General features: G+C 42.6%; 1 protein-coding gene across 2 annotated transcripts in view; it reads left to right on the top strand.

Moving 5' to 3' along the window:
- Nucleotides 1-22,821, top strand: part of SIPA1L1 (signal induced proliferation associated 1 like 1) — a 263,833-nt gene that overhangs the window by 205,769 nt on the left and 35,243 nt on the right. Inside the window, exon 13 of one of the 2 annotated variants that reach the window (XM_054970693.1) lies at nucleotides 16,294-16,443. The exons of the other annotated variant lie outside the window; for it this stretch is intronic. Within the exon in view, the coding sequence (XP_054826668.1) occupies nucleotides 16,294-16,443 (150 nt within the window). The remainder of the gene's footprint in view (nucleotides 1-16,293; nucleotides 16,444-22,821) is intronic. 2 annotated transcript variants of the gene reach the window in all.

The following is a 22,821-nucleotide window of genomic DNA, read 5'->3' as shown; positions in this document are numbered from 1 at the left end:
CTGAGAACACTTGGCTGTTGTCCCCTGTTTTGCTGAAAACTATAACAAAGCCTAAGCTCTGCAGAGTTCATTTTGATGTCATCAGATGTTCTCCAGTTTCATCCTGCCTGCCTTCTCACTCAAAGGATTTATAGTTCACAGCTGAAAGTAATCACTGAAATAAAATTTGTGTCAAGTGCTTTCAATGACAAACATTTTTTGATGCCGATTTCTTCTGAGATAGAACAATTGCGTTCCTCAGCTGGTTTAGTGTTTCATCTTTTTTCCTGTCCTTCCAAGTGTGGTAGAAATGTTGGGAGTCTGTAGTTGTAATTTGGTGATTGTCTGTAGGTAATGAATCTGTTTTGGTAACAAGCCTGGGAAAACAATTAGGAGTCTTGTGGCTTCTGAGAGACTGCCACTTTTTTAAAGTAGCAAAAGCCTTTGTGGACTAGAGCCCACTTCATCAGACACATAAACTGGTTGCTGGTGTTGTGGCCCAGTCTGGACTCAGTGAGGGTGAGGTCTCCTCCGGAGGAGAGGAGCCTTGTGTAGCCAGCCAGGACTTCTCAGGAGAAGAGGAGTTCTGTGTAGCCAGCCCTAGCCCTGACTCAGCAAAAGCCGGTGATCAGGAACAACAGCTGTTGGAGGACCAGAGCTCACAGCCAGCAGCTGAGGCAGAGGTACCAGCACCCTCTGGCCCCAATACCACAGGGGAAGTTCAGCCAGGGACGTTCAAGGCTGCAGGTACAGCCCAGCCAAGGGTCTACACGCACGCACGCACGCACGCACACACACACACACACACTAACTACACCCAAAGAACGCCGCAGACAATGCCAGAGATTGGAACTGCAGGAGAGACGGCACAGTGCTCATCTCTTGAGCCAATGCCAGCTGCTGGAGAGCGATGATGAGTAACATCAGGGATGGAGCCCCAGTAGCTGGCTGAAAACCATGCCTGGCTACAAAAACCAGTCTGGGGAAACTGCCAGGCGTGAAAGCAACGTGTTATTGACCTGCGACTACCTCCTGGAACCTTGTATCTTGTTGTTGCCTGCACCTTGACGACACTCTTGTGCTCTGACCTAAGGACTTGACTTGACTTGGCTTTTGGATTCTGGACACACCCCTGGCGTTTACCTTGTGCTCTGACTACGGACTGGATCTTAAGCAAGAGAGAGGAACCTACTCATACAGATAACAAGGGAAGTGAGAACACACAAGTAGGCACAAAAAAAGGAGTCAATGTAAATAAATGTATCAAAAATACTCTAATGGAGTGACAAAAACTCTCCAACATACAATGAAAAAACAATCAATAATAAAGGTTCAATATCAGTTAATTAACCAGTGCACCACAGAACAAAAATGAGTGCACCTGTGTAATAACTTAAAGTCAATGAATAAGGAAGACGTCACAAATGAAAGAGTCCAAAAGAGAAATAAATCCCAATTGGGTCCGATGAAGGTAAGTCCAACAGTGTAATCAATGTACAGTCCAATAAGCTAGTCTCTTGTTTCCAGGTGGAGTATAATCCGAAGGGCTGCTGGAAAGCTGCCCACTGCGCCCAACAGACAGGACCGGCTGGATTCTGTTGTTTCGTGATGATCACCTCATCAGGGGCGAAATTCTACCACCATCAACATAAAAGAACATATAACAATGTATATATGTTATGGTAAATTAATATAAACCACAGAGTTATACAAATAAATGTAAAAAAGACTTACCAACAGTCAAATGTAAATTCTTGCGAAATACCAATCAAGTCAATCAGTTTACAATGAATCTCAACAGAGTAACATGCGGCATACTAGCACACTACAAGACGAACTGGGCAAATATATAGTAATAAGAATTAATCAGGAAGTGTTCCTGACAAAACTACATGTTGAGAGTAAAGAATTTTGGACTCTTTCATTTGGGACATCTTCCTTATTCATTGACTTAAAGTTATTACACAGGTGCACTCATTTTTGTTCCGTGGTGCACTGGTTAATTAACTGATATTGAACCTTTATTATTTATTGTTTTTTCATTGTATGTTGGAGAGTTTTTGTCACTCCATTAGAGTATTTTTGATACATTTATTTACATTGACTCCTTTTTTTGTGCCTACTTATGTGTTCTCACTTCCCTTGTTATACAGACTGGATCTGGCTTTTGAAACTTGAATGCTCCTTTGGCCTCATGTTAGTGCTTGGACTATCAGCTTGGGCGAGCCCAGCCCATGACAGCTTAGATGACAGACCACTGCTGAAGTGAGCTGTAGATCATGAAGGCATATGCTAGTCTAAAGGAGGTTAAAGGTGCCACAAGAATCCTGTTCTGTTTTGTTTTTCATGCAGCAGGCTAATGTTGCTTCCCCTTTGTAACTTAATTTCAAACACAGCTAAAAAATGCTTTGCACTTTCATGATGCAATCTTGTGCACTTTAACATGGGCGTAAGCCCTACTGGAGATAGTACAGCATACTTCTTCATTGGATTTGGGCTATACAACTACTGTTTTGATAATCCCCTTCTTGAGCATTATCACTACACTTTTCTTGCTCTGTTATAGCTCATGAAGTTATCCAAGTCCTTTCCTAACTGCTATAGCGAGTAAAGCAAAGAAGGAATGGTACTAAAATGCATTTAACAATACTTGGGGTAAAACTGAGGTGGAGCACATGACCCCTGGGCACAGACGCGGTAACCAAAATGTATATTTAAATGGAAGCTATGCAGAAGAACAGCCAAAGATCTAGGCTGTAAAACCTTAACAGGCATTTCAAAACAAAATTTTTTAGTTAGGGTACATTTTTAATATACATGTAGTCTTATTAGGTATAAAGCCAGTAAATTGGCAATAATACTATCAATGAATATGCAGAGTGTAAACTAAATAAATAATTCAAACTTTCCAGTTCACCATCACAACATCTAAAAGTCAATAATTTGTTGCTGTGCAATTGCATAAAGATGACATAGAATTTTATGAAACTTGCTGTTCTGCAGCCAGCCAGAAAACTTTTAATGCCTACCAGGCAAAATATTTTGGAGATTAGCTACAAAAACAGTCATCTGGTAATAATAATCTCTTTACTTAAACCAAAAATATTGACTTGAGCAAAATAGCAGAAATATTGTTTCATTTGCCGTCTTCTCTGCAGTCCCACATGGGTCTGTGAATACTCAGAGGGTCTGTATAGCTTTAAAAGTCTTCAAAGGGGGCACCCCTCCCCCCTTTCCTCTTTTTCGCTGCTGTTTCTTCTGTCTGCAGAGACAAAAGAAATTCTTCTTTGTTTACTTGGCTGATAAACTGTTTTTCAAACAGTGCGGTGAAAGTAACACCAAGATGGTCATTCCCCTCTGTCTACTGTCTCTTGGAGTGGGGCTTAATACCGGGACCTGTATGTACTGCCCGGTAAGGGGAGAAAGCTACCTGCATGAAAGCAATACTTTGGGAGTGGGCACTGACCAGCTCCAGAAGCAAAATTATCTGCTCCAGCAGAGCGCACAGCTCATTCAGACCTGACATCTTTGGATCCGTCGGAGTCAAGATTAAGATGGTTGACATCATCAGATTGTCACCAGATCGGTACTGTAAGTGCCCCTGGTCAAGGAACACATTGGAGCCATCAACTCGGGCCCCATTGTCCACTCCAACACATGTTGAATCACAGAGCTGCACCCTGAACACTTGTGTTCACCCAAGCTCTGCATCAGACCGCATTGGAACTGCCCACCAAGAAAGCTAAGTTGAAGTCCAAACATTGAAGGCACAAGATCTCTGAAACCTGTCAAGGGACCACAGAACCAGAGGCCATAAGTGACAATCCTGAGGTGATCAAAGCAACTAGAACACCTTCTATTCAATCTCATTAACCATCCACTTTCATCTTGGAGGCTGAACCGGATCCAACTTGGTGACTGCAGAGTCAAGCCATCAGAGGCTTTCTGTGAGCCATGGGGCATGGCCCCCATTGTGTCCACCTTGGTATCTGTACTATATGCCTCCTTTGTATGCACCAGACTGGGGTGACGTCTATCACCCAATCCCCCCTAGTTATCTATGAAAGTGGCCTTTTTGGTAGCTGTAACATCAACAAGACAAGTTGAGAGCCAGTTTGGTGTAGTGGTTAAGAGCGCGGGACTCTAATCTGGAGAGCCGGGTTTGATTCCCCACTCCTCCACTTGAAGCCAGCTGGGTGACCTTGGGTTAGTCACAGCTTCTAGCTCTCTCAGCTCCACCCACCCCATAGGGTGTTTTGTTGTGGGGATAATAATAACAAACTTTGTAAACCACTCTGGATGTTAAGTCATCCTGAAGGGCGGTATATAAATTGAATGTTATTATTATTATAATTATTATTATTATAAGTCAGTGAGCTAGCTTCACTAAGGATGGACCTGCCTTTCCTTAAGAAGGTGGTCCTGAGGCCCACTCTGAAATTCCTCCTTAAAGTTATATCCATACTTTATAGTTCTCAGCACATTGTGCTCCCAGTCTTTTTAACTGCTCTCATCTCTGACAATGAGTGGGCCCAGGCCATGAGTGCCCAGAAATTTGCATATTGCACCGTCCCATGCACATTAAATTTGAAACAGCTGCACCTCTGCATTAGGCTGTTTTCCAAGACAGGAACCTCCCTGCTGGGGTAGTGAGAGAAACCGTTAGCAGTAGCCAGATCATAGGAGGCCAGTTTCTTCTGCAAAGGGGAGTGGGGGTAAGCTTCAAGGCAGAAGTTTGGGCCTTGTTGCTCTGAGTCTCATTGTGTGTGCCTGATGTGATCTTAAAAGTGTTTTCTACTTGCATTTTCTGTAGCCCATGTGTGAATTGGCTTATTTTCTTGAGTCCATTCTGCATGTGAGATTATCTCTTGTCATATGGCATAATTGTAGTCTAGATGTTATGATCTGTGATGAGTGACTGCATACATTAGATGAACAGACCACTCTCTGTGGCCTCTGCCTCCAAGTTTTTATAAAAGTTCCACCCCAGGATCCAGCACATATACCAAAACCTGCTTAAAACATTCTCCTCCAGGCAGAATTGTTTTCATTCACATAGTTAATCTGACATTAGTCTGTGATTACTTCTGAGGAAAATTTCACTTCTCAGATCTGATTGAGAGATCCAGGCACTTTGAAACAATGTATTTTTTAAGCAGCATTAAAAATATGCTCTCATCTAGGGCTAATAAGGATGAATGCTCCTAGGCAAGCAGATGCTGATGGTGTAAAGCATGGTGCTTTACACCATGATCTATGTGTTGCACAAGCTGCTGTTTGAAGCTAATAATAATAACAACAGCAACAACATTTTTACCGTTCCTTTCTCTCCAGTGGGGACCCAGAGCAGTTTGCAATATTCGTCTCTCCTCCATTTGATTTCTACAACAACCTTGTGAGGTAGTATAAGCTGCAAGTGTGCGATAGACCCAGAGTCACCCAGCAAGCTTTAGGGGTGCCATCCTCCTAACTGGTGGTGGAGGATCCCCCGCCCACTCACCTGTTGGCAGGGAGAAAAGGCATTGGGGGAGCACATGCCCTCCCCTGCCACACTGGAAAATGACATCATTTTCTGGCGTGACAGGAAAGTTGTGGGTCTTGCCAGGGAGTGATTAATTAAAAACCATCCCCAACCTTAATGGTTAAGGGCAATTTTTAATGAATCCCCTCCCTGGCACAACCCAAAGCTTTCCCATTGCCCTGAAAAATGACATATTCTGGCACAATGGGGAGCATGCACGCAAGGTTAAGTTCCCTGCTGCTCCCTCAGTGTGGCCCCTGGGGACCTGGCAACCCTCGCAAGCTTCCGTGGCAGAGTAGGGATTCAAGCCTGGGTCTCCCAGGTCCTAGTCCAGCACTCTAACCACTACACCACACTGGCTGTCTTACTGGAAACTACAAATGGAGAAATTCTTGGGAAAAAACAGATTATTTCCACTCTTGGTCATAAATTGTTCTGTTCTTTTCAAAATAAGGATGAGGAAGTTCACCCATTTCCATTTTGAGTCTGGCCCTTTAAAACTTAAGCAAAAAATGTTACACATGCTACGAAAAGCAGTGAGTTCTTTCCTTTTGCACCAAGAAGCCTTCTGCATATATTACAAACTTAGCCATGGTGACTGAGTCAGCCTTCTCTTCTCTTTGCTTTCTCCTGTTCCTAGAATAAATGATGGAGGGTTTATTGAGAAAATATATGTGAAGCAAGGCAGGAGAATAATTTTTTGTCTTTGAAAAATAGTCTGTTTATTTCAGAAGCATTGCTTTTTTATGCAGTCGAACGCCAGACTTTTCCTGGTCTCCTTTTCCTTGTTCTTAAGAGAGTTCACTAGTTTTTCAGTGAGTTGGCAGGTACATGGCACATGCTCAGAGATTTTTATTTCTTAAATTGCTCAGTCTTATTTCTGTTATTTCTTATGTTCAAGAGTTCAGCTGTTATATTGAAAAGGGATTCTATGGCTGACTGCTTGCAGGAATTATTTTAATTAAACCATAGGGCAGAGGGGAAGGGAGTGTTCACTTGCAGCTGCAAATCCCTGTTTTAAACAAGTCCGATACGTTGCATAACATGACTAGGTGCCACTTTGTGAAAAAGGACTTTTATATTGGGTCATTAAGGAAGGGGAGAACAAAATTGTTAGTAATTGCCTCAAGTTAAAAACATAATGGTTAATATCTTCTACCTCTTTTTAAATATTCAAGCCCCAGAACTTTTCCCCCTTTCCCATTATTTTAAGAATTTGAGATGTAAAAGATTTTTTTTCAACTTTTGTTTTGTAAGTCCATGTATGTTGGCCAAGCAAGTTAATGTAATTTTTTTTCTGGGCAAGTGAATTTTGTGAATTTATTTACTTGCCTAATCTAAAGGAGCTGAAGGTGATAAAAACAAACTGCTTGTTGCAAAATCTTATTGAGGAAACAGCTCAACTGTTACTAAATGTATGATTTCATTCTACTGCAGACACCAAGAAAAGTTAAATCTCTTAAGAATATGGATTGTATCTAAAAATGGAATGAGCCTTTTTCCTAAGTGGAGGGCACTGTAGATCCAATCAATGGTAAATTTTATGTTTTTATAATGTATTTCACCTATTGGCCATAACAATAAAAATTATTACAGTAGGAATATCGTAAAGATAAAATCCATAGCAGAGCAGGATCCAATAAAATAAAATCTTACCAATCAACAGTATGATCATCTAGAAGTTTTAGCAGCAGCATTTTAGTGCAGTGACAGCTTAGAGACCAAAAATGTTTTCAGAGTGTAAGTTTTTGAAAGTAAGAGCTCACTTGACTAATTCAGATATGAAGTTTTAGCTCTTTGTTGAAGCCAAGACAAAGGTAACTATTGTTTGAACAACATTGTTTTTTGTAAATAAAAGTTCAGATAATCCAGAAATAGATTGGTTAGCCATTAAATAGATTGTGCAGAACGCATTCTATTTCATACCTCATTTTCATCTTAAAGTCCAGGTTAGCAATTTATCAGAACCTAGAAAATAATCTAGAGAAAAGCCAAATGGACAGTCTTGGACAGTCATATTGAAACTATGAGAACAAATTATTGGAAGCATATTTTCTGCCATATTCATGAGCTTTAAGAAATAAGCATTGGATAAGCCACTCCTCTCAGTCCTAGCTCCCAACTGTATTGTGTGGATAATGGTAACAGTGATTTTGTTCACTGCTCTGAGTTGGGCATTAATCTGTCAAGAAGGGTGGTAGATAAGCGTACTGTTGTTATTCAAAATCTGGAATGACTTTTTGTTCTCCATAGAGTTGTAACATTCATACACTTCCATTACATTAGTACTTGATCCCAACAGCACTTTCAGTTATCGAAGCTCAAATTAACATTTGCTGTTAATAACCTATTACAGGTTCTACAGGATATAGCAACAGTGTGGTCTGTACCAAGAAGGGTTAGAAGTCTGTAACAGTACCCAAATAAAGGGAGTAGGGTCAGGCTTTAATAAACTGAGGATGAAATAAGTATTCTTATGTGATCTCTAATAGCTCCCTATCTTTAGCCAGTTTGGTGTAGAGCGGCAGGACTCTAAGCTAGAGAACTAGATTTGATTCCCCACTCCTCCACTTGAAGCCAGCTGAGTGATGTTGGGTCAGTCACAGCTTCTCAGAGTTCTCTCACCTCACGGGGTCACTGTTGTGAGGATAATAATAACTCACTTTGTAAACTCCTCTGAGTGGGTGTTAAGTTGTCCTGTTGTTGTTATTATTTTATCCTTCCTCTGGGTGTTCCCTATCATTTTCCAGAAAATCATTTTTAGAACGTGACTGTTAGTGATTTTTATTTAGCAATACTACAAATTAACTGGAAATAAATGGAATCTTGAGAACAAAATCTGTAGGCCCAATGCAGCCAAATCTTGTCCTGAGTAGATAGCATTATTTCTGCGTTCCACAAATGGTTCTATTCTCTTCCTTAAGAGTTTTGGACAGCATATTTCAGTATTAGCAGCAAGATTTAGTTACTCTACAGTTTGCCCCCTCAGCTTGAAATGGACCCAGTACCTGTACAAATTTACATTCTCGTGAACAAATGCCCAGTATCTGTTCATATTTTGGAATGCTGCCATCATTGTGCTATATTATTTGCAAGTTCTGGATATCATAACCATAGGGTCTATCTGTTATGTGCAACAGGACACCCTTGTGTAAGCGGCTCCAACAATTTGCAGGGTTTTTGCAGGGTGTCAGCATCCCAGTACAGTAAAATTTGTGCTGGTGTTAGCAGATTTTCATATATGAGGCTATCTTTGAAGGAAAAGACTGTGAAGAACCAACATGTAATTTTTTTCCCCAAAGGTAACCTAACACACCCACAACACATTTTCCTTTACATTTTCTGCTGCTTCAGTGCAATGATTCTGTAATCTGTTCATTGATGCTTTGTGTGTTACTTCATAAAAGGAGGAAGTCCACATATATTGTTTTGGGAGTTGAGCCCTATACTTTAGACCCAAGAGACTAATTTGAGGCACGCAAAAGATGCTTTACCTGAAAAAATCAAACTTCTTCTTCATGTGTGCTAACTAGAGATGTGCACAGGGGAAAAATACAATATTCCCTAAATAAAAATTCGGTAATATTCTACCATTGTTTCTTATGAGAAACTCAGTTCTGATATATCCAGTGGCTTGGGGGAGGTGCTTTTTGGACCAAATTTCACCAAAGTTGCAGGGGACCTACTCCTATCTGTTCTTTAACAACACCCCAAGCTTCTGGGTAATTAGACCCCAGGGGGCACTTTATGGCCCCCCCAAAGAGGGTGCCCCCAACTACCTCTAATCTCCATTATTCCCTGTGGGAATAAGCCAAATCTATATGCCAACAGAAAACAGAAACACCAACCAAACTACTATAAATAAAGAGCATCCCCAACAACGGGAAAGCACACACATCCCTCAAAAGAACTAGCAAACATTTACAACACAAAACACTCAAAATGGGAAAACACAGAACCACCTCCAGAAAAGCAAATGAATCTAATAAGCAACAAAGCACCCCAACAACAGAATAAAACAGAAGCCACCGCAGAAGAACAGCAAAATAAACGCTAACTATAATAAGTAAAAGCCAAAACAAAGCACTCCCATACACAAAAGCCCAACTAAAGCATCCCACACACAGCAAAAAAAAATTACCCACAACAGGGTAAAACAACCCTCCCCCAGATGAACAAGCAAAAATTAAACACCAAACTTGACTTCCATGCCAACAAACAGAACCTCAACTGAACCTCCAACTAAATGCCAAGTAACTATGCCAAGAAAATTAAGAAAGCACCTACAACAGAATAAAGCAAGACTCCTCTTGAAGAAAGAACAGCAGAATGAACAGCAAATATAACCAAGTTCAAAAGCCAGAAACCAGAGCCTGCCCATGAAAGCCCAACCAAAGTAACCTTCACACTTAGCAGAACAGTTTTTAAAATGCAGACTAAAAAAACTTTCTCCCCCCCCCCCCCACACACACAAACTTAAGAAAATTTACTGAATAATTTCGGGAAACTAAAATTTGCTATTACTGAATCTGATTCAGTAATCCCTTTTAAATTCAGTAATACTAAATTTTACCGAATTAGGCAAAATTTGGTATTTTTTACCAACTACTGAACCTGAATCACACAACAGGTATCCTTTTTGAGAGGCTGTTCCATCACTACTGTGTGGGCTTTGGGAAGAGGAGAATATACTTTTCACCAACTAATGTGAGAAAATATTCTTTTTTGTATTTTAATGAGCTGGAAAAGGATACTGAAGAATTTCTCAGAAGTGATGCTAAAGATGTTGAGAATGTGAAGGGCAAAGGATAATGTGGTCGAAATCGAGCAAGAAATCCTGGTTGGAGTTGTCCCGTTCGGAATTGAGCCTGTCAGAGTTGAGGACCCATACTAAGCCTAGCAAAAAGGCTGCTGTACCCTCAGGCTTGAGAGCGGGATTGGAATCGAGGGTGTCACGACCACCTCAGCTCCCGAGTGACTCCAAGGACATCATTCTGATTCCTCCCTGGACACCTTCACCGCACTTCCAGTCACCCGAGAGGCCGATGTCAGAGAGAAAGTTCCAGGAGATCCAACCTGGCGTTCAAAGTGCCTCAAGATGGGAGTCTAGCAGGGAACCGACAGCACGTTCAGACCTGAGACCATCGGATTACAACTGACTCCACCCAGTCAAAGTCGGCATGGATCCGACAGTAGACATCCTCCATAACCTAGGTTCTCTACAGCTGAAAGGCATCGCCACGTCTGCTGCATCCCACCATCTTATCAATGTTATTGGCCAGGGGCTCCACACTTGTCGGATCCGAGACCATCCACATTGACAGGAAGGACCTGGTTACTCCCACTGTCTCTAGCCCAGTTACAGACGTCCTATGACTCCGAGGATGAGGAGGAGCCAGCACCAGCATTGTCAGAGATCAGCTCTGAGACAGCCTCAGATCCGTCTCTCAATGAGTACGTCACCCCTGTGCTTGGGCCTCCCTTTGAGGATCTACGCAGAACAGATGTCCCAAATGGCAACTGCTCTGGACCTGGATGTAGCTACATCTACACAAGTAGCTCAAGGGAAATTGCTGAGCAGGCTCCACAATGACACACCTGCATATGTTGCTTTCCCGATTCTGGAGGGATTGGACCAAATCATACTGAAGGCCTGGGAGAGACCGGTGGACGTACCAGCTACATCCAAAAGAGTTGAGTCCATGTATAAAATCAAGCAGGATACATGACCCTCACTCTTTAAACACCCGCAACTTTCATCACTGATGACCGAAAAGGTTCAGCATAACCAAGCAAGTGCACACCCTTAGCTGCCTGATAAAGAGGGCAAGAAGTTTGATGCCCTTGGGAGGAGACAATACTCTGTATCAGCACTCAACTTACTAATTAGCAATTATCAAACCATAATGGGGGGTTATCAGCTCTACCTTTGGGAAAAGTTGAGTGAGTACATCAAGGACATCCCCCAATACAAGAAGACCATGATAGAGCTGCTTCAAACAGAGGCCATTCAGCTATCAAAACAGCAAATGAATGTGGGAAAGCACTCAGTGGAAACATCTGTCAATGGAATGGGCAGTGCCATCCTGATCTGCTGTCACCCCTGGCTTCACTCAACAAGTTTGTCACCTGAGACAAGGAGCAAGGTGGAAGAAATGCCATTTGAGGACACCTCCTTATTTGCCTCTACCACTGATGAGATTCTCTTGCAAAAGAAAAAGAACAGGCAAACAGCAAAATCCCTGGGAATCCTGTCTTCATACCAGTGATCCTATAAACCCAGGAGCTTTCCTCGCCATCAGTGCCACCAATACCAACCCTTTGATCGACCCTACAAGCAATGGCATCAGTACCTCTCAGCACCCTTATCAATCCAACCAAGAGAATAGGAGGAGGCCGTATGAGCCAAAACAACAACAACAACAACAGAGAAAGGACAACTAGGATCCTTCCAAGCAGTTTTGACTTGTTGCCACCACCTCTAACCCCAACTGCTCCTTTGAATCTTTGAGGTATCTCCTTTGAGGTTTGTTAATAAAAATATGTTCTTGAGAGACTCACCCTGCCTCTTTTTATTGTGTCTAGCTTGGGAATCTCCCATGTGAGACATGGGCTATCTGGTTCCAAAAACTAGTCAGGTCTGTCTGTGTCATCACTGGTTCCTCCTCAGTGCCAGTCAGAACTGCCTACTAAAAAGGAGAGATTGAAAACTAAACATATTGAGAAGCCTTCATTGTCAACGTCCCATAAGAGAAAGAAATCTTCTTCAGGCCAAACCACCTCAGATCCTTTGAGACCAACCAAGGTTCTGAGAACTCCATCTCTGACTCCAAGACCACGTTCTTCCTCACTGTCTTCTCTTTCAGAGGGTGAGATCCCCCAAGTCATTGAGGTGTCAACAGCCATTTCCATGCTGCTGCCATCTCCTGTTCTCCCCATGGAAAACTGTAGAGATTCCTCGGTTTTATCTGATACTAATAACTAACTGGAATTGGCCTGCCATCATAGATGCCATCAGATCCAATATTCAGCATACGGATCCCCTTATCATCATTATTATTCCTATAGCTATGAAGGCTCACCTAGTATGTCCCCCCCCCCTCACTATTTTTTCCTTCAGGAAGATCCTTATGTGCCTCTAGGTTTGGAACCCAGACGCAAGTCAAAGTCTTCAGTGGTTCTAACCGTGATTCTAGAGGCAAGTATTTTTATTAAGATGTTTACTGACAAGGTTGTTCTCCATCCAAGCCTCTCCTTTCTGCTGTATTACATATGAACCAGGACATTGTCCTACCTGCTTCTTTCTGACACTTCAAAATGATATGGAAAGATTCTTACACACACTGAATGTTTAAACGTGCCTTGTGATTTTATTTAGATAGGACAGCTGCCTTTTGAAAGGACCCTAACCCTTTTGTCTCATTTAAAGGAAAGAAAATTGGTCAGAAAATTTCTGCACAGACTATTTCCAAATGGATAGTCTGGCTCATTAAGACTTGTTACTAAGAGTGTAACCAACCTTGTCCACTCCAGATATGGGCACACTCTACTAGACGTAGGCATGAATCGAAATACGAATCAAATTTCATGACAAATTGGGCTGATTCATGTATCACGAAAACGCGTTTTGTGGGCCCACATTTGTCACGAAATCCATGACTTTGGGGGCGAGTTCATTCGATTTGTGAATGCTTCATGATGCCAGACAGGGTGGCATCGATACATTGATTCCCTAGGCAACATAGGCCCAGAATGTCTGCAGACTTTTGTTGCCATGGAAACCCCAGTCTTAGCCAACACAACCTTGATAGGCAGCTCTCCCTGTCAACCTGAGATTTCCCATTCTGTTCTATGAGAGCAATGAGCAGGGGGGGGATGGGCCTTCTGTAGCCATGGGAACACCAATCTCATCCCTCTCAACCCTGTTAGGCAGGTCTGTCTGCCAACCAGGGAGTTCCTGTTCCACTCTAGGTGAGTGTCTCTTATATAAGGCACAGCTCTGTGCCTCCTGCTTTCAGTTCCAATAGACAGAGGGAGAGGGAGGAGCTGTTACTGGAATTTGGAGTGAGAGAGAGTGGATTTGGGAGCTATGGCTGGATTTATGCTGCTTCAAAAAAGGCTGAAAGGCCTCTTCCTTATTTTCTGCTCTTGTCCTTGCTGAGAAGGTTGTTGGGTGAGGGTGCCTGTTTTCCTCCACCCCACCCCAGTCTCAGGGCATTGCCTGACTCTGGGGCCTAGCTTAACAGAGGCCACCCCCACCCCACCCCGAGCCCGTGGCACCCAGGGGGACAGAAGGGAGGAGGTCTCCCCATCAGTGTATTCCAATCTTCACCAAACTTGGAGAGTGGCTGGAGGAGAGCCTGCTGAAATCTCCCTGCACGTTTGGCATCTCTGGGTATGAAGGGGGCTGTTGTAGGGCCCCAGGATCTGATGAATCACGAACCTAACGAATCATTTCACAGAATGGGACACTGAGAGATCTCTGTCTTTTGGTGCTACACCTCTGAAGATGCCAGCCACAGCTGCTGGCGAAACGTCAGGAACTACAATGCCAAGACCACGGCAATACAGCCCGGAAAACCCACAACAACCATCGTTCTCCGGCCGTGAAAGCCTTCGACAATACAATTTCATTAAAGTTTGTGGAACGTGATGAACCATGAAACTCAGGTGGTTGTTGTGGATTTTCCGGGCTGTATAGCCGTGGTCTTGGCATTGTAGTTCCTGACGTTTCGCCAGCAGCTGTGACTGGCATCTTCAGAGGTGTAGCACCAAAAGACAGAGATCTCTCAGTGTCACTGTGAGGCTCTCACTGTGACACTGAGAGATCTCTGTCTTTTGGTGCTACACCTCTGAAGATGCCAGTCACAGCAGCTGGCGAAACGTCCGGAACTACAATGCCAAGACCACGGCTATACAGCCCGGAAAATCCACAACAACCATCGTTCTCCGGCCGTGAAAGCCTTCGATAACACAACAATTACAATAGCTGCCAATCTGTTCCTGAGCCCAAATCAAGGTGTTGTTTGTATCCTTTAAATCCATACCCAGCTTGAAACCAAGGTATCTGAAGGCCTGTTTTCTCCTATATGTTTCTGCTTGAGCATTAAGATCACAGGGAGAAGCCCTCCTTACTGTTCCAACAACCAAAGAATCTAAGTTGGTAGGTACATAGAGATGCCTTTTCAGTGGCAGCTCCATGATTATGGAACAGTCTCCCCAGTGAAATGCACCTGGCCCCCTCACTCTTATTTTCAGGAAGCAGCTGAAGACTTTATTTTTTGAGGATGGCTTTTAACCACTTTTAATGTATTGGTGTGTTCAACCTTTTTTGATCTATTTTTATGTTTTATGTTGTAAGCTGCCTTGAATTCCTCTAAGGTGGAAAGGTGGCTAATAAATGTTTTAAATAAATACATAATGCAGAAAAAGCTAATCACAATTCATAGCAGATCCAGCAGGACTCACCCATCCCTAATTTTAACAGGTGGCACAATATTCCTATAATGGCCTATCAAGCAAAAACGACAAGAGTTCTGGAAGGAAGTCATTTCTTGGAAAAGAAATAAAAAACATCTTTTTCCGTTTAGAGAATTGTGTAATAATTCTTTCTTGGCACAGTCCACCATGATATTAAAAAGTCACAGTTTAACAGATATTCTTGGTAGATTATGTATGGTAATGTATATATATGCATCACTCTAACTGGAAATAAAGTATTTTTAGTCTCCTTGTTTGTTTTTTAGAATTCTACTGGGGGTCAAATGTGAGTTGTTAATCAGTGTGGACCTTATCCCCAGATTTCTAGTTCTTGAACAGTTTGTTTTCATTGCAAGCTAATATTTTCAGACTTGCTTACCCAGAGAAATGGTATAGTTGTTCAATTATGTGCAGTAGTCTATAGAAGAAGGGTTTAACAATGTACCTCTGAGGATCAGAATATAAATTTTCTTTTTATTTTCCTTTTGAATAAAAGGTTCATGAATAATCAGGCCCACATAGCTGGAAAATAAGTCACTGTATGAATATTCCAGTTGCCTGTTGAGATAGTTGCCTTGGGAAGAAAGATAGGTGGGTAAAACCCCTGATGTTGCCAGGGATCTTGACCTCATTACCAGTTGTGACTGAAGTAAAGTATGGAGTTGAGGGGTGTGTTATTTTTGGAAAGCTGATTGTGAGAATGGCCCCTTAAGCTGTAGTTTATACCACCCAGGTTTCATTTTGGACAAAACGAGTTGTATGTACTATCTAAGAACTATTCAAAATGAAATATTCCTGTAATACATGGACTTTGTATTTATGAATATTTTTCATTCATGTTTTTTACCTATCCAGTAAAACAAACTAACTCTAAAAATGGTAGGTTTTATAAAGTGAAAGGGAGTAGGGAGGATAATGAATCAGTATTTTTAAATCTTCTTATTATATTTTGTTTTGAAAGGCAGGTATAAATAAAAATTTTCTTTGGGATTTAGATGAAATATTGTGTGTTTAATATTCCTTGCTTGCACATAGCAAAAGCAATTCAGCAGGTTTATTTCTGGCAGTCCTTGAAAAAGTTCTTTCCCCCTTGCCATGCCCTCCCCTCCTCCATCTTTCCTCAGTGTTCCATAGGGATTATATTAATAGAGGAAAATACATACTACCCTCCAGCTGGCTTCATTTTTTACCGTCTCAGTGAACTGACACTGCTGATGTGGCAGTTCTCATAATGGTGTTGTTGCCTTGCCAGTCTTTGCCCTGTGGTAATTCCTTTAATAACATGGAATCTGGGGTTTGTTTGTATTGAACAGATTGTCTCCTGGCTCTGACGTCTACGTCACGGTTTCATCCATTGCCTTAGCAAGATCGCAGCAGTGTCGTAACTCCCCCAGCAACTTGTCATCCTCTAGTGAAACTGGCTCCAGTGGGGGCACCTACAGGCAGAAATCTATGCCTGAAGGGTAGGCCCTCTCATGTTTATTTCTTTATGCTTGTCTTTGAGTGCTGCTTTAGTCACTTTGGGGAGAGTGGAGAAAATAAGTGAATTCTTACTTAGCCCCTTACCAAGCATTCTTAAATGTAACAGTTACTTCTGCCTAACACACCTGTGAAACTACTGCCCAGTCCTTGGGTATCATGATGCAGCTAGAGGTCTTGTGATGCAACAACTGAATTGGCATCCTGTCAGTCTCAGCTGGGGCACAGCTGTATGACTTCTCCACAGTTTGCTAGCATATTCATGCTGCTTCAGATACCTAGCTGCATGCTAGGGCTGCAGCTGGATGATTAAAATAGTGAAATAGTTAAACTTGTGTGGTTTAGTTGATTTCAGGGCCCACCATCAACAGCCTGTGTTCTCCAGTGCATATTTGTGTTTAATGCAGAAGTGATTAGATATCACTAGTAACTGCAACCTTCCCACCCATTTCTTTCTCAACACTAATTAATGTTCTAAAGATGCTGAGTAAGTAAGCTTCCTTGGACTGCCTCCTCTCTTCCCAATATAACCAGAAAGGAGCAGGAAGAAAAAGAGACAGTAGCATGTCCAGTTCTTTAATATCCCATTGTATTCCCCCATCCCTGCTTGAAGTACATAGAAACTACAGATACTGAGGGATTTGTATTTAGATGCCATAGGAGCATATTTGGGCAATCTTTCAATTTAGAGACCTTGGCAAATGTACTGCAATATTTTCCTTGAGGTTTGTGTTAGGGGAGACATGGGAGTTCATTTTTCAGAGTCACTAAACTTCAAAATCACTCAAATGTGCTCGTAGGGGAAAAAATCAGGTGAGAGCACTATTATATTCAAAAAGCACATTTTGTCTTTACTGTAGTTTACTGTTGGTGCAAAATTGTACTAATGCTAGAGGTGCTAGGACAACTCTGATGTGGTGCTGGTGGCTATCTGCAGGCAGCTTTCCCACTACATCCATCTGTTCTCTCTCATATGTTCTAGAACTCTAGTGATGGTCCTGGTACTCCTGCCCTTTATTCAGTAAAGAGGTCTCCTTGTACATGTGGGATTGAGCACCTTTCATGCTAAGTTTCTTATGACTGCCATGCAGGCAGCATTCCTGAGTGTTCTCAGGGAGTTTCTCTCTGAGATACATTTTTATATTTCAACCTCTCTGCTCATGTATCGGGCAAAGGACCATTTTCAAGAAATGTAGTTAAGTGCTGAAGGTCCCACTTCATATAGCCATAACATTCATTTGATTTGCATCAGTGAGGAACTCATCTAAGTGGAATGTTGCATTCATTGTCAGACATTATGAAACAGACTCAACACAGTCATTGTTGTATAAATAAAGGCTTATTCTGGGAACAAGTCCTGTGGCTTCCACTACTGTGGTACTGACAAATAACACTGCCTTTTTTAGAGGTCTGAGACTAGCTTCTGCTCTCTTATCCCTTCTACTAGTTACACCTATTTCTGGTGCCAGAATCACTTTTGAGAATCTTATATATTAATAACTGTGGCCCTGATCTGTGGATACTCAAATCCAGACACTGGATCCATGAATGGACAAGACAGATCTTTCTATGCACCCGAAAAATCCCCCAGGTTTGCAGAAAAATTGGGGAGTTTAAAAAAACCCAAATGATAAAAGAAGTATCTGGAGCTTTAATCAAGTTCCCTCAGAGGCTGTTTGTCAGTCCCTGGCAGTCAGATTCCCAAGTTCTCCACAGTTAACACACAGGTGTTCCAGCTGAAGTAATTTTATTAGAGATCCATTCAGTACAAGGTGCTTAGACAGTGGAATTGGCAGAAGTGACATATGTAGGGCTAGCAATGTTAGTTATAGGGAATCTTCCTGCCTTGGGAAAGAGGACCGTTAATGGGGGGTGGGGGAGGGTTGGAGTGAGACATTGTTTTAGAGTAAACAGTGAGAAAGAGAAACTTATCTTTGGTTCTCAAGAAAGACACATTTGAGGCAGTTTCAGCTGGCAGTCAAGGACACAGACTCAGCGGAGCAAGAAAGAGAAAGTAAACATTTTCGAGATAACCTACTGGCGTTACAGCAATAAAGAACTTCCCATACTCTCAAAGACCAGAAGCAGAGCCCATATACATTCATGGCAGATATGCAGGGGCATATATGACAGTGTTGCTATGTAACCATAACACTTTAGCCAGTATTCCAGGCTTTCTGTCCATAAATGGTCAGGGCTCTTTCCAGGGCTGCTTTGGCCTTCAAATGAGGAGTCATTGGGGCCTGGCCCAGAAGCAACCACTGGACGACTTGATACTACATGATTTTCATGATTTACCCACTGTTTAACAGCAGCCCCTCCCCCAAAAGCCAGTGTAGAGTGGTGGTTAGAATTTCAGAGGAGGATGTGGAGGACCACGTTAAAATTACTACTCTGCTGTGGAAGCTCACTGAGTGAATTTGATCTAGTCACACACTGTCAGCTTAACCTGCCTCTCAGGGTTCTTGTGAGGATAATGGAGGCAAGGAGAATGCTGTAAGCTGCTTTGGGTCCCCACTGTGAAGAAAGTCAGTATATAAATTAAGTAAATTAATAAATAGAGATGAAAATGAAGGGCAGATAAAAGATAAGCTGTTTAGTGTGTTTGAAGTAGAAAAAGACTTAGGGAAAGGTAAGCGTACAGGGGCTGCCAGGAGGAGGGAAAGAGGAAATAGTGAGAGTAAAGGAATAGAGAGAAAAGAAGTACCCCCTGCGAGTCCTTTCTTTTAGAATTCTCTTTTGGGTTTAAGAATGCTGGTACTCACTTTCTAGTACCCTGAACCTCTTCTCTTCAAACACCAGTGCTTTCCTTCAGTTTTTAACTGAATCTTAAGATATCCAAAAGGCAGTTTCCAACCCCACTCGACCAGGGATCTCTTCACTTTCCAGAGCTACCTGCCTGTTTAACTGGGTAAGGAAAGTCTCCTCACCTTAGAAGATCTAACCCCTTTCTTTGGCCGGAATGGGAGTCTGCATCTGCTTCCCAAACTTCCTTGCTAACTTTTCCTCCTGTCGGTGTTAAACTGCTTTCAGTTAGGACTCCATCTCCCAACTGTTCATACTCCATTTCTGTCAGTTAGGGCTGAAAAAACAGTGCCTCCTCTGTCCAGCTCATGCTACCCAATCAGATTCCTTGGAGTAGCCTGTCACTCAAAGCTCTCTGTGCCTGTGAGGGATTAACCCTTAACAGTTCTTTTAAATATATATATATATATTGATTGATGGCTTAGACCCTTAACAGTTCTTCAGCTGTTTATACAGCACTTCCAGGCTTTTAAAAAGTGCAGTCCATCACACCACCTTGGAAAACTTTTGCAATAGTTATGGTGAAGTAGAATTGACAAAGATCAGAAAAACTGACTGAGCCTGATAGTTTGCATACATAAGCACAAACTGATTCACTGAGACTATTGAAGTATAGCTTTTTTAAGCCTAGGTTGCTTTTAACATCATGCAGTTTTCTGGAATGATCCACTGTTAACCATTGAAGAATGCTTATTGAAAAATAAATTTGATATGCATAACTTTTCATGGACCATTGAAAAGGGGAGTGGTAACTAAATATCTGAACAAAGCAAGAAGAATAATGGACAGCAATAGATGTATTGTTTAAAATTTATTTAAAGAAAAACGGAATTTTGTTTTTAAAACAAACTTTTGAGAATGACTTGGGGCTTCCCTTGGGGATTTTCCTTGGATTTCTTTTGAAGGGCATTGTTTAATCCTCTTCCTTTGAGTATTTATATTCTTCTATATATTTGATGCACCTTTTTTCTGGAATGTATTTTCTTCCATTTCTATCCCATTTTTCAGCATTCACTTAACTCACAAGGCTATTCACAAAGTAAATACCAACCATTTAAAGCTCAGTAATTTAAACAATATTAAAAATGTTTAAGCAACTAAAACAGACAACCGATTGGACCCAAAGGACTATGATTTGTCTCTTTCCTTCCCATTATTTCCCTCTGTAGTCTTCTGTATTTTCCAAAATGAAGCTGCTGCAGTTCAGGGGTCACCTGGGTTGGGAACTGCACGGGTGGCGTGTCAATGGAGGCAAATCGGGCAACTGCCTCGGGCACAGGGGCACCGGGTTGGGTGTGCACGCGCTGCGGAGCAACTGAGCAGGAGCGCTGGGAGGACGCACACACGCCAAGCATTCCCCCCATCTCCTGCCTGTCACCTCACAAAGTGGAAAGGAGCAGAAGAAAAGTGATAAGTTTCTTTTGGGGGACTGGGGAGGAGGATGAGATGGAATAATGACAGAAGAAAGCAAAGGGGTAGGGAAAGGAGAAAGCCGGAAGGACCTAGACAATCAGCGGAGATATTTCTCTCTCTGCCATTTTCCCCCGCCTCCCCTCCCCTCTCTCTCAATTTAAGCCTTGGGCAACGCTTCCACGTGGAGCAAGGAAGAGAGACTCTAGCTGTCTGGGGAGCAGCGAGCTCCCATCTGGCCTTTTCTCCCCCCCCCCCCCCCGTGCTCCTTCCTTTCTTTTTTGCTTCTCCTCCGGGGTGGGTGCATGCTCCGGAGGATTGCCCATTGGAAATAATAGGAGAGGCTTGAAGGCCCATTGGAGATAATGAGAGCCAGGGATGCCAATTTACTTGCCTGGGCTCCCTTGAAATGCATCACAACACAAAAAAAGATGCAAAGAAAATGCTGAATGGATTTTCCATAAAGGTCTCTGGGACCAGATAAAATACTCTGGGAGTGGAATGACAGCCCCCAGAGTACAATGATTGTCCCTAGCTATAGAGTTTGCGCTCCGGGACCAGAAGGACAGGTTTCAAAGTGGAATGACAGTCCATGGAATAGGCTCAGTGCTCTGGGAATTGAAGGACAGCCCCCAGAGTGCAGTGCAATGACAGCCCCTGGGAGTAGAAGCAGCATTCTGGGACTGGAATGACAACTCCCAGAGTGCAATGTCAGCCCCTCAGAGCAGAATCTGTGCTCTGGGAAGGAATGACAGGTTGCACAGTGGAATGACAGCCCCTGGTAGTAGTAGAAACATTCTTGGAGTGGAATTACAGGCACCACAATGGAACGACAGCCCCAGGGAGTAGCAGAAGTGTTCTTGGACTGGAACGACAGCCCCAGAGTGGAATGACAACCCCTAGGAATAGAACCTGTGCTCAGGGACTGGAATGACACCCTGTGTCATTCCACACCCACTGCCTTTCCAGTCCCAGACCACTGATTCTTTTCCCAGGGACTGTCATTCCACTCTGGGGCCTGTGTTGATAGATCAAGATGGGTAGCTATGTTTATCTGTAGCAATAGAAAAAAGCAAGAGTCCAGTAGCGCCTATAAGACTAAGAAAATTTGTGGTAGGGTATGAGCTTTCATGAGCCATAGATGACTTCTTCACTACTGGACTCTTGCTCTTTTTTTGTGTTGTAATGCATTTCAATGGAGCCCATGCAAGCAAATTGGCTTTCCTGGCTCCCATTTTCTCCAATAGGCCTTCAAGCCCCTCCCATTATTTCCAGTGGGCAATCCTGTCATTCTTTTTATTACATCCCTTTCCCCCTCCCTGGCTGGCATCAATTCTACTTCTCACCTTTCCTCAGGCTTTTTTTTTGGGGGGGGGGTGCTGCTTTTGGTGGAACGAGTGGCTGGTTGTGTGTGCCGCAGAGGAAAGAAGAAGTGAGGTGAGACACACATAATTCCCTTTCAGTCCCTGTACGACAGGTAGGAACAAATCACGGTTGTTGGGTTTAAAATTGTTGTTTTAAATTCTATTACTTTCCTCCCCCCTTCTCCCTTTTGTTCTCTCTCCCCCTTCCCCTTCTCTGATCTCAATGCTGCTCCCCCTTCATTCCAGCAAAGCAGCGCCCCGCACTGCGCCCCTTCTTTATCACCTCCCTTCTCTCATCCCCTAGTTTCCATATATCACCCCCACCTTCCCCTTTTCCCCCAATAGTTGATTTCAATGTTTATACACCACATGCTTAGCTGTCAGCTGCTGCTCACTTCAAGCCCAAGGGTGGGGAGGGGAAAAGGATGAGCATGGAGGGTAGTTCCCAAAAGGGATCTCTGACAAAGGTGATCAAGCAGACCCTGTAAGAGAAGCCCTCCTTCTACTGCCAAGAGTCTCCGAGTTCAGAGAGAGGTGGGAAGAGAGAGGGAAACTTTTTTACACACACACAAGGAGGTGTGCTCAAAACTTGAATGCAAGTTGCTGTTTCTGCTCACAAAATAGATTTTGGCTCACAATAAGAAAAACAAAGACTTGTTATTTATTCTCATACTTATTTTAAAAATTAAAATTTAAAATGTAAATTAAGAAATAAAAATTAAATTAAAAAATGTAAAAAAATTCAAGTGTTGTGCTTTTTATTTTCCCTACATTTCTTCTGTT

The sequence above is a fragment of the Eublepharis macularius genome, chromosome 2 (assembly GCF_028583425.1).
Source record: "Eublepharis macularius isolate TG4126 chromosome 2, MPM_Emac_v1.0, whole genome shotgun sequence".
Lineage (NCBI taxonomy): Eukaryota > Metazoa > Chordata > Lepidosauria > Squamata > Eublepharidae > Eublepharis > Eublepharis macularius.
The sequence above is the reverse complement of the archived record's forward strand: the minus strand, read 5'-3'. Positions and strand labels throughout refer to the sequence as shown.